The sequence below is a fragment of the Mustelus asterias genome, chromosome 15 (genome assembly GCF_964213995.1).
Source record: "Mustelus asterias chromosome 15, sMusAst1.hap1.1, whole genome shotgun sequence".
In the NCBI taxonomy this organism is placed as follows: Eukaryota; Metazoa; Chordata; class Chondrichthyes; order Carcharhiniformes; family Triakidae; genus Mustelus; species Mustelus asterias.
Window position 1 is genome coordinate 8623674 of NC_135815.1, and position 12623 is coordinate 8636296.

At 47.4% G+C, this 12623-nt stretch overlaps 1 protein-coding gene across 1 annotated transcript; it reads right to left on the reverse strand.

The window, feature by feature from the left end:
- Positions 1–375: 375 nt before the first annotated feature.
- LOC144504305 (endonuclease domain-containing 1 protein-like) lies at positions 376–6136 on the reverse strand. Its single transcript, XM_078229438.1, has 2 exons — positions 5765–6136; positions 376–1403 (listed from the first exon to the last, which is right to left on the reverse strand). The coding sequence occupies exons 1-2, from the start codon at positions 6062–6064 to the stop codon at positions 678–680; spliced, it is 1026 nt and encodes a 341-aa protein (XP_078085564.1). The 5' UTR covers positions 6065–6136; the 3' UTR covers positions 376–677.
- Between the last annotated feature and the right edge of the window lie 6487 nt (positions 6137–12623).

Sequence of the window (12623 nt, forward strand, 5' to 3'; positions counted from 1 at the left end):
GGACTGAAGGAGGGTAGTCCACGGGTGAGAGAGGGAAAAGATCCTATGATTGAGAACAAGTCTTCGGCAGGATTAAGCAGCTTGGCATTCCTCCCACAGTCCAAAAGACGTACTGGTTGGTGCATTGGCCATGCTAAATTCTCCCTCAGTGTACCCGAACAGGCGCCAGAGTGTGAAGGCCAGTGTGGAGGCCAGGACAAGGGGATGTTGAAATTAGACCTGGGCCATTCAGAAGTGAAAGCAGGAAGTACTTCCTAGCGCGAAGAGTAATGGAAATCTGGAATTCTCCCACACCACCACCACCCCACCCCCGCCCCCCGGCAAAAAAAAAACTGATGAAGTCAAAAAGTTCCATTTAAAATTTAAAAACGGCTCTTCTGTTCATTGAGAGTGTTAAGAGTAATGGAATCAAGCGGGCAGAATGGACTTGAGTTACAGATCAACTATGAGCTAATTGAATGGCACAAGAGACTCAAGGGGCCGAATGGCCTCTTTCTGTTCCTCTATAGAGTCCCAATACTGAGTGTGACAAGTCCTCAGATCACGTGAAGAGTGGCCGCTAACATTCTGAGGAAACAAGTCAAATACTCTATCTGGAAGCTTAGCCATGTGACACCAGCAATGTGACACTCAAAGGTCGTTATTGTGCAAACTCACCGCAAGTTAGCAAACCTCAGTCACTGAAACCAATTCAGGCCCACCTCCAAAAGGAGACAACACAAGACTGCAAAGAGCCATGACCACCTCCCGATGGATTCCCCTCTGTTTCCTGCGGGAATTTTCCCCTTGATCAGCAGAGTCACCTCTTTGAAGGTCTCTGCTTCGTCATCAGCACTTGTTCCTCTGCAACTCGCAAACATCTTGCCCACTCCCAGTCGCTGCTGCAGGTTTCCCACCGTTAGACGGAGCGCCGGTTCTTCTGGCTGCATCCGTTTCAGGAACGCAGCAGAAAAGTCTTTATCGTACACCATCGGCGCGTTCCGCTCCGCTGACACCACGTTGCTATTGAGACAGGGGTCATTATTCTGGGCGGGAGGAGAGGTACAGCAAAGGGCAGTCCAGGCCAGCTCGGGCACCATGATCTTGTTCTTCAGTTTGATGTTGGTGGAATTGGCCGAACCCGTCACCACGTACATGGAGCGGCTGGAATTGCGGCATATCTTTGTCAAGTTAAAAACTATGGATTCTGCCTCTTTTGCCCAGTTCACGTTGGCTTTGTGCTTCTGCGGGACTGCATTGGTGAGGGTACAGGTGGCTGTGGCACTGTCTTTCCTATTGAAGGAGTAGGGGTAAAGGTGACCTCGATCGTATCCTGAACCCTGGTAATCTGCATCCACCGCCTGATAAACACTGGCAGTGTCATTGCTGCTCATCATTTCAGCCGAGGCACGTGGATCATCGATCTAAAACCAGCAGAAAATAACACATCAGGAAATATTCACAACTTACAAAACGAGCGAGAGAGAAAGCTCATAAACCCCAACAAACATTTCCCCCTTTTCACAGATCGAGCTGCTGTCCTCAGTCCAGCGATTACTCATGGCCACAAAATAAATTGTTGGTTAATGGGAGTGACTTTTGTCTCAGTTTTCTCTATCTTGGTCTTGCAAACAAGAAATCTCCCTCAGCATTTAAATGAGTAACTGATTGGAACCCACTGGCAATGATAGCTGGCAATTCTCAGCTGTTCAGATGCTGCTGGGGGTGCGGGGTGTGGGGGTGTGGTGAGGGGGGGGGGGGGGCGGTTGGGGGGGGCGGAATCAGATAACATCAAGTTCTATTTATATAGCATCTAGAATGGAGGCTTGTGACCAGCGGTGTGCCTCAGGGGTCAGTGCTGGATCCACTGCTATTTGTCATTTATATTAATGATTTGGATGAGAATATAGGAGGCATGGTTAGTAAGTTTGCAGATGACACCAAGATTGGTGGCATGGTGGACAGTGAAGAAAGTTATTTCCAATTGCAACGGGATCTTGATCAACTGGGCCAGTGGGCTGACGAATGGCAGATGGAGTTTAATTTAGACAAATGCGAGGTGATGCATTTTGGTAGATTGAACCAGGGCAGGACTTACTCAGTTAATGGTAGGGCGTTGGGGAGAGTTACAGAACAAAGAGGTCTAGGGGTACATGTTCATAGCTCCTTGAAAGTGGAGTCACAAGTGGACAGACTGGTGAAGAAGGCATTCGGCATGCTTGGTTTCATCGGTCAGAACATTGAGTACAGGAGTTGGGACGTCTTGTTGAAGTTGGACAAGACATTGGTAAGGCCACACTTGGAATACTGCGTACAGTTCTGGTCACCCTATTATAGAAAGGAAAGAGTGCAGAAAAGATTTACTAGGATGCTTCCGGGACTTGAAGGTTTGAGTTATAAGGAGAGGCTGGATAGACTGGGACTTTTTTCTCTGGAGCATAGGAGGCTGAGGGGTGATCTTACAGAGGTCTATAAAATAATGAGGAGCACAGATCAGCTAGATAGTCAATATCTTTTCCCAAAGGTAGGGGAGTCTAAAACTAGAGGGCATAGGTTTAAGGCAGGGGTCTCCAAACTTTTCAGTACAAGGACCACATCGTATATTTTACACATTTTCGGGGGCCAAAGAAAAAAAATTAGTTTTATAAATGAACTGGCGATGATTAAGCCCATGAGATCGAATGAAATTCACTGTTGAAACAACAGGTTTCAGAACGCAAGACATATCCACATATTTTCCGCACAATGCTTGTTGATGGATAATGCAATGCAGAAACATGGGCTTTGAGAATCCACCAACCTCACAAGCTTTTGTGATTTGTCCAACCAAACCTTTCTTCACCCCAGACATGTTCTTTCCTCCATCAATTGTCATGCATTGCAGTTTATTCCACTCCAGGTTATATTCTAACACAGTTTTCTGCAATTCTTTGAAGGTGTCTTCTCCAGTTACTGTGCTGTGCATGCTATGCACTGATGCTAATTCTTGTGTCACATTAAATTCACTGTCAATGCCACGGATGAATACTAGGACTTGTGATGTGTCACACACATCAGTCGATTCATCAAGTGCGAGAGAATTATACTTGGTAGTGTGGATGAACAGAGAGATCTCGGTGTCCATGTGCATAGATCCCTGAAAGTTGGCACCCAGGTTGATAGGGTTGTTAAGAAGGCGTACGGTGTGTTAGCTTTTATTGGGAGAGGGATTGAGTTTCGGAGCTAGGAGGTCATGCTGCAGCTGGTCAAAACTCTGGTGCAGCCGCACTTGGAGTATTGCGTACAGTTCTGGTCGCCGTATTATAGGAAGGATGTGGAAGCATTGGAAAGGGTGCAGAGAAGATTTACTAGAATGTTGCCTGGTATGGTGGGAAGGTCTTATGAGGAAAGGCAGAGGGACATGAGGCTGTTTTCGTTAGAGAGAAGAAGGTTAAGAGGTGACTTAATAGAGGCATACAAGATGATCAGAGGATTAGATAGGGTGGATAGTGAGAGCCTTTTACCTTGGATGGTGATAGCTAGCACGAGGGGACATAGCTTTAAATTGAGGAGTGATAGATATAGGACAGATGTCAGAGGTAGGTTCTTCACTCAGAGAGTGGTAAGGGCGTGGAATGCCCTGCCTGCAGCAGTAGTGGACTCGCCAACATTAAGGGCATTTAAATGGTCATTGGATAAACATATGGATGACATTGGAATAGTGTAGATTAGAGGGGCTTTAGATTGGTTCCACTGGTCGGCGCAACATCGAGGGCCGAAGGGCCTGTACTGCGCTGTAATGTTCTATGTTCTATGAATACAACTGAAAATTTCTTGCTTTGTCTGCAATTTGATGAAATATATTGCTTCCTATATCCTCAATTCTACGAGCAACAGTATTTAGCGCAAGACTGATGATTTTGAACAGATTTGCTTTTTCTGGGCATAACTCTTCCACTGCTTCCATTATACACTCTTTGAAAAGGTCTCCATCGGTGAATGGCTTTCCTCTTTTAGCCAACACATAAGCTAGTTTGTAGCTGGCCCTGGTTAAAGCTTGATTTTCAGTATCTTCTGCGTAAAAAAAGCTTGTTGGGAAAGCAACCTGTGTTGCATTGATTCAAATTTTCCTGAACGCTGTGTTCCTGTGAATTGGGAATAACTTGGTTCATGTTTGGTCTCATAGTGCCGACGTACATTGTACTCCTTCAAAACTGCAACAGTTTCATTGCATACGACACACAACGCTTTATCACCTGCTTGTACAAGGAAGTACTTTACACCCCATTCTTCATTAAACAGGCGGCGCTCACTGTCCACTTTTCTTTTCTTTTTTCCTTCCATAACTGAATTGGTCGGAATTGCCGCCATCATTGTCATTGTTCTCGCTCATTTCAGACAGATGGAGCTTACGGATTGGATAAAGCAGCTGTCACTCAGTCAATGCAGAGCGGCAATTGGATAACAGATGTCTCAATTGCTGATTCGTTTAATGAACTGTCAGTCAAAGGACGGCAGCTCTGATTGGACAATAGGCCAGTAAAGAGGGCGGGGATTCCCATGGGTCCATCAGACACCGCGTGGAGCGGCAGCAAATGTCCGGCCTGTGGCTTCCGTCCCCGCATCCGGATCCTGAGTCAGCGGCGGGGTTCCGGACACGGGAGTGTTTTCGGCAGCGGGAATCCCGTTCCGCCCCACTGGCTGCGGGCCGGATGTGGCCCGCGGGCCGTAGTTTGGAGACCCCTGGTTTAACGTGAGAGGGGAGAGATACAAAAGTGTCCAGAGGGGCAATTGTTTCACACAGAGGGTGGTGAGTGTCTGGAGCAAGTTGCCAGAGGTAGTAGTAGAGACGGGTACAATTTTGTCTTTTAAAAAGCATTTAGATAGTTACATGGATAAGATAGGTATAGAGGGATATGGGCCAAATGCGGGCAATTGGGATTAGCTTAGGGGTGTAAAAAAAAAGGGTGGCATGGACAGGTTGGGCCAAAGGGCCTGTTTCCATGCTATAAACCTCTCTGACTCTATGGCTGAGTGGATTCAGGAGAAATTCTCAGTCCTTCTGAACCTGGCTATATAACCAGCGGCACGGGGGCACAGTCGGTGCAGACTCAATAGCCTGAAAGGCTTCCTACTACACTGGAGGGATTCTATGATTTTAACTGTAAGGATGGATTCTGAAGCCAGTGGAAATCTCACCCTTTGGTGTCATGATGTTTGTAGGATCTTGCTTTGCACTTTGAGATGCCCTAAGGGCACACTCTAAATGCAAATTCTTACGCTCTCTCTGTCCACTCAAGAAATTTTAAATACTTTTACGGTAAACTGCCAAATAAAATGGAGTGCAGTTTGCACATTCTCCCCATGTCTGCGTGGGTTTCCTCCGGGCGCTCCGGTTTCCTCCCACAGTCTGAAAGATGTGCGGGTCAGGTTGATTGGCTGCGGTAAATTGCCCCTTAGTGTCCAAGCTGTGTAGGTTGGGGAGATTGGCCATGGTAAATGCACGGGGTTAAGGGGATAGGGCTGGGGTTATGGGTCTGGGTAAGATGCTCTTTGGGAGAGTCAGTGCAGACTCAATGGGCCGAATGGCCTCCTTCTGCACTGTAGGAATTCTATGGGGCGGGAGAATATTTGCCTTGCTGACCAATGGGAGCAGAATTCCCCCTGAACCTGGGAGTTCTCATTTCCCAAGCAGCAAGGTGGAGAGATCTCCGAAAGCTCTGTGACAAATGTTGCTCACTGTGGTTCTCAAGCTGTGTTGGGCTGTCTCTGCTACAAGGTGAAGCGTTCAGTCCCAATCACTTACCTGCGGCTCATAAAACCACGGTCTGGGTCTCAGCCTCTTGTCCACACCCAGGGTGCAGGGGTACCTGTAAGCGGAGTAGACCGGGATCCGCAGGTCTGTCCGGTACAGCGTTACAAAGTGATAGTGGTTCTTGTACCTCTGGCAGATCTTGACGCGGTTCTGAGTGTCGAAACCCTGCGGCGGCACCTTGCCCTGGAAGAACCAGCCACACTGGCTCAGATCCTGGATCACTTCTCCCTGCACTGGCCCGGGATTGAGGAGAGGGAAGAGGAGGAATAAAACCAGACTCGGCGTCCCCATGTCCCCGCAGAATGAGATTCCGTTCCTGGTTGGATCTGTCTGTTAAACTCTCTCTCTCTGCTGCTCTGTCTTCAGTTGTGATGTCTTCAGTTGCACAGAGCGAGAGTGATTCCTGCAGAGGTTCCAGTTGTTGCGAAATTTCCAACTTCCTCTCAAATATCTCTTATAACCTGTAGGCCGCGATTAAAAATGTGCCTAAGTTTCAATTCCTTTTTATTCTTAAGATGTCACATGGTATAGTGTCTCTGAGTACCCCCGCCCTGGTTTTACACGGTTAAAAGTATTATTTCTTGCATGCGATACAGACAAAGCATACAGTTCATAGAGTACATAGGGGAGAAGGAAAGGAGAGGGTGCAGAATAGTGTTACAGTCATTTGATTTCATTTGATTAGTTATTGTCACGTGTATTGGGATACAGTGAAAAGTATTGTTTCTTGCACGCTATACAGACAAAGCATATCATTCATAGAGAAGGAAAGGAGAGAGTGTAGAATGTAGTGTTACAGTCATAGTTAGGGTGTAGAGAAAGATCAACTTAATGCAAGGCAAGTCCATTCAAAAGTCTGACAGCAGCAGGGAAGAAGCTGTTCTTGAGTCGGTTGGTACGTGACCTCAGACTTTTGTATCTTTTTCCCAACGGAAGAAGGTGGAAGAGAGAATGTCCGGGGTGCGTGGGATCCTTGATTATGCTGGCTGCTTTCCCGAGGCAGCGGGAAGTGTCGACAGAGTCAATGGATAGGAGGCTGGTTTGCGTGATGGTCTGGGTTACGTTCACGACCCTTTGTAGTTTATTGCGGTCTCGGGCAGAGCAGGAGCCATACCAAGCTGTGATACAACCAGAAAGAATGCTTTCTATGGTGCATCTGTAAAAGTTGGTGAGAGTCGTAGCTGACATGCAAAGGAAAATTATGTTATGTTTGCTATTTCTCTCAGGAAGTCTGTCTCAAAATTCTTTCACTGTTGCTCATTGGAACTTCCTGTGTGCAAATTGGCTACTGCATTTCCTACATTACAACACTGGCTCATTACACTTTACAACTACCCAAGGACATGAGAGGTGCTATCTAAATGCAGCAAGTCACCAAGGCTCCTTCGACAGCAGCTTCCAAACAGATAATCTCTACCACCTGGAAGGAGAAGGGCGGCTGACACACGGGAACACCACTACCTGCAAGTTCCCTCAAAGTCACAAACCATCCTGACTTGGAAATATAATCGCTGTTCTCTCACTGTCGCTGGGTCAAAATCCTGGCACTCCCTCCCGAACAGCCCTGTGGATGCACCTACACCACATGGTCTGCAGCGGTTCAGGAAGGCAGCTAATTTCCATCTTTGTCTCACACTGACCTCTGGGCTTGCGTCAGTGTCCCAGAGAAGCTCAACATAAGCTCAAGGAACACAGCCCATCCTTCCGCTGGGCATCTCACAGCCCTGGGGACTGAGTTCAACATTTCAGCCTGGATCAACTGCCCTCGTTTTGTTTCCTTTCGCTTTACAATTTCACTCTTGTTTTTGCTTTTCAAAGACAGGTTTCCACCATTCTGCCATTCACACCTCCTCTACACATCTTTCTGTTCCTTTACTTGCCCCATTACTACTCTCCGGCACTGCCAATTCTTTTTGATACTTAACGTCTCCTGTCTTCAAGTCTATCACAGACAAAGAACAAAGAACAATACAGCACAGGAACAGGCCCTTCGGCCCTCCAAGCTCGTGCCGCTCCCTGGTCCAAACTAGACCATTCTTTTGTATCCCTCCATTCCCACTCCGTTCATGTGGCTATCTAGATAAGTCTTAAACGTCCCCAGTGTGTCCGCCTCCACCACCTTGCCTGGCAGCGCATTCCAGGCCCCCACCACCCTCTGTGTAAAATATGTCCTTCTGATATCTGTGTTAAACCTCCCCCCCCTTCACCTTGAACCTATGACCCCTCGTGAACGTCACCACCGACCTGGGGAAAAGTTTCCCACCGTTCACCCTATCTATGCCTTTCATCATTTTATACACCTCTATTAAGTCTCCCTTCATCCTCTGTCTTTCCAGGGAGAACAACCCCAGTTTACCCAATCTCTCCTCATAACTAAGCCCCTCCATACCAGGCAACATCCTGGTAAACCTCCTCTGTACTCTCTCCAAAGCCTCCACGTCCTTCTGGTAGTGTGGCGACCAGAACTGGACGCAGTATTCCAAATGTGGCCGAACCAACGTTCTATACATCTGCAACATCAGACCCCAACTTTTATACTCTATGCCCCGTCCTATAAAGGCAAGCATGCCATATGCCTTCTTCACCACCTTCTCCACCTGTGACATCACCTTCAAGGATCTGTGGACTTGCACACCCAGGTCCCTCTGCGTATCTACACCCTTTATGGTTCTGCCATTTATCGTATCGCTCCTCCCTACATTATTTCTACCAAAATGCATCACTTCGCATTTATCAGGATTGAACTCCATGTGCCATTTCTTTGCCCAAATTTCCAGCCTATCTATATCAAAGAACAAAGAACAAAGAACAAAGAACAATACAGCACAGGAACAGGCCCTTCGGCCCTCCAAGCCCGCGCCGCTCCCCGGTCCAGGATTGAATCCTGAATCCAGGATCCCCGCCCAATTTTCCAGCCTATCTACATACCAATATCCTATCCACCGAGCTGTCCCTCACAGCTACGATGCTTTGTTCATTACAACCTATTAACTTACCCCCACCCCCCCATTCCAGACCATGTGATCTCCAGGGAGAGGCGAAAACCCAGAGTGAAAAACCCCAGGGCCAATATGGGGAAAAAAAAATCTGGGAAATTCCTCTCCGACCCCCTGAGGCGATCGAAACGAGTCCAGGAGATCACAATGGCCCCGATCGGAAAATGCTTCCCAACCCTAGTCATTTCCACTTCCACGAACACCATATGAATTCCCTGCCCCCGAGACAGGTTCCCAACTATCCGCAGTCTCACTCTGTACTGGCACCAGCAAGATGATCGTAGAATGAAGCCTTGAAACGAGAAACCAGGAACAATTAGCCCGCGCCGCTCCCTGGTCCAAACTAGACCACTCTTTTGTATCCCTCCATTCCCACTCCGTTCATATAGCTGTCTAGATAAGTCTTAAACGTTCCCAGTGTGTCCGCCTCCACCACCTTGCCCGGCAACACATTCCAGGCCCCCACGACCCTCTGTGTGAAATATGTCCTTCTGATATCTGTGTTAAACCTCCCCCCCTTCACCTTGAACCTATGACCCCTCGTGAACGTCACCACCGACCCGGGGAAAAGCTTCCCACCGTTCACCCTATCTATGCCTTTCATCATTTTATACACCTCTATTAAGTCTCCCCTCATCCTCCGTCTTTCCAGGGAGAACAACCCCAGTTTCCCCAATCTCTCCTCATAACCAAGCCCCTCCATACCAGGCAACATCCTGGTAAACCTCCTCTGTACTCTCTCCAAAGCCTCCACGTCCTTCTGGTAGTGTGGCGACCAGAACTGGACGCAGTATTCCAAATGCGGCCGAACCAACGTTCTATACATCTGCAACATCAGACCCCAACTCTTATACTCTATGCCCCGTCCTATAAAGGCAAGCATGCCATATGCCTTCTTCACCACCTTCTCCACCTGTGACGTCACCTTCAAAGATCTGTGGACTTGCACACCCAGGTCCCTCTGCGTCTCTACACCCTTTATGGTTCTTCCATTTATCGTGTAGCTCCTCCCTACATTATTCCCACCAAAATGCATCACTTCGCATTTATCAGGATTGAACTCCATTTGCCATTTCCTTGCCCAAATTTCCAGCCTATCTATATCCTTCTGTAGCCTCTGACAATGTTCCTCACTATCTGCAAGTCCTGCCAATTTTGTGTCGTCCGCAAACTTACTGATCACCCCAGTTACACCTTCTTCCAGATCGTTTATATAAATCATAAACAGCAGAGGTCCCAATACAGAGCCCTGCGGAACACCACTAGTCACAGGCATCCAGCCGGATAAAGACCCTTCCACTACCACCCTCTGTCTTCTGTGACCAAGCCAGTTCTCCACCCATCTAGCCACCTCCCCCTTTATCCCATGAGATCCTACCTTTTTCACCAGCCTACCATGAGGGACTTTGTCAAACGCTTTACTAAAGTCCATATAGACGACATCCACGGCCCTTCACTCGTCAACCATTCTGGTCACTTCTTCAAAAAACTCCACCAGGTTAGTGAGGCATGACCTCCCTCTCACAAAACCATGCTGACTATCGTTAATGAGTTTATTCCTTTCTAAATGCGCATACATCCTATCTCTAAGAATCCTCTCCAACAACTTCCCCACCACGGACGTCAAGCTCACCGGCCTCCTCTTTTGTTCTTTGTACTTGCTAAATGTTATCAGATTTCTAATTTTTCCCAGGGCTGTTATCAGTTTATCGAACTGAAACATTGGGCTGAATCTTTAAGTGAAGCCCGAACTCCCATCGCTGGGAAGGGGAGCAGGAATCGCTCCCTCAGGCAGGTGAAGGGGGGGGGGGGGTGTAAAACATAGGTTAAGAACATAAGATCATGTTGTAAAAAGAGACATATTGTCAAAACGTCTTCTCACACACTCATCAGGACAGATGCAAGAATGCCAAATTTCAAAGGGAGCAACAATTTACACTGCATGGGAAAAGGGTACTGATTGGTTGTCAAGCAGACTCTGATTGGTCAACATTGGGTGGCACGGTGGCACAGTGGTTAGCACTGCTACCTCACAGTGCCAGGGACCCAGGTTCGATTCCCGGCTTGGGTCACTGTCTGTGTAGAGTTTGCACGTTCTCCCCATGTCTGTGTGGGTTTCCTCCGGGTGCTCCGGTTTCCTCCCACAGTCCAGGGTTAGGTAAATCGGCCATGCTAAATTGCCCCTTAATGTCAGGGGAACTAACTAGGGTAAATGCATGGGGTTACAGGAATAGGGCCTGGGTGGGATTGTGGTCGGTGCAGACTTGATGGGCCGAATGGCCTCCTTCTGCACTGTAGGATTCTATGATTCTATGAGATGGTGCCTCCATTATGGAGAATGCACCACCAGAACCCTAACCCTCACTTTATTCACGCAGGTGCCTCACGTCCGAGATGGAACTCTCTTGGCATGGCCCCAAAATACTGGCACCTTCCTCACTGCCATGACTGCCAGTGCCTGTGCTGTTCCAGCTGAGCTAAGCTAGTGTTTGTGAAGGCTGCCATCTAGGCCTAGCACTGAATTCCTGCACTACTTCCTTATACTTGGAGAGTCTAGAAATTGCCATGGTTTCCATGCAAGCTACGGAAATGTTGAAATGGGAAGTAAGTTGTCTGGTTAACAGATTCAATTAACTTCCCACCAGATTTGAGCGTGAGAACCTCCCATTATGTCGGCCAACTTTAAGAATTGCGACATAAAGAAATTGGGGGTCCATTCTGACACTTTTTGTTGCGATATTGTGTCACCGTTGGGCTTAGAAAATTGAGCTTGCCGCCCTCTTCACAGCTGCTACCAGACCAGCTGAGTGTTTCCAGAATTTTCTATGTTTATTGCAGACACGGGTGGCACGGTAGCACAGTGGTTAGCACTGCTGCTTCACAGCTCCAGGGACCTGGGTTCGATTCCCGGCTTGGGTCATTGTCTGTGTGGAGTTTGCACATTCTCCTCGTGTCTGCGTGGGTTTCCTCCGGGTGCTCCGGTTTCCTCCCACAGTCCAAAGATGTGCAGGTTAGGTTGATTGGCCATGATAAAATTGCCCTTAGTGTCCTGAGATGCGTAGGTTAGAGGCATTAGTGGGTAAAATATGTAGGGGTATGGGGGTAGGGCCTGGGTGGGATTGTGGTCGGTGCAGACTCGATGGGCTGAATGGCTTCTTTCTGTGCTGTAGGGTTTCTATGATTCTATTTCCTACATCTGCAGCATTTTACTTTTGTCCTTAGAAAGGTTTCTGCTTAAGAGAGAATCTTTTTTTCCTTCTGAATTTTAATGACTGGTAAAACACCAGAGATTCACTGAAATAGATACTGATGCGTGGAAACCCAATTGCAAATTGCGTCAGTCATTAGAGGAAACCCACATTTCCAAACTTCCTTCCCTTTTTGGTTCCAACTGATTATCCTTTGCAACAACATTGAAGAAATAAGTGCTGAAATTGCAAATTCTTCAGCCCGTAATCTCCCAAACCGCTCTCGACTCAGATATTGGCCATTTAGATTGGAAAATTTAAGTTTTTAAGTTTCAGTTTATTTATTAGTGTCACAGGTAGACTTACATTAACACTGCAATGAACTCCCCTAGTTGCCACACTCTGGCCGGCGCCTGTTCGGGTACACTGAGGGAGAATTTAGCATGGCCAATGCACCTAACCAGCACGTCCTTTGGACTTTTAGATTAAATTTCAATTAAATTTGCAAAGTTAATGCCATTATTTTAAGGAAATTAAAATTCCTCTACCATTTCCTTGTTCCCCATTATTACTCCCTCAGCCTTATTCTCTCAGGGGTCTATGTTCACTTTGGCAACTCTCTTCCTTGTTATATATTTCAAGACACTCCTATTCTGTTTTTCTATT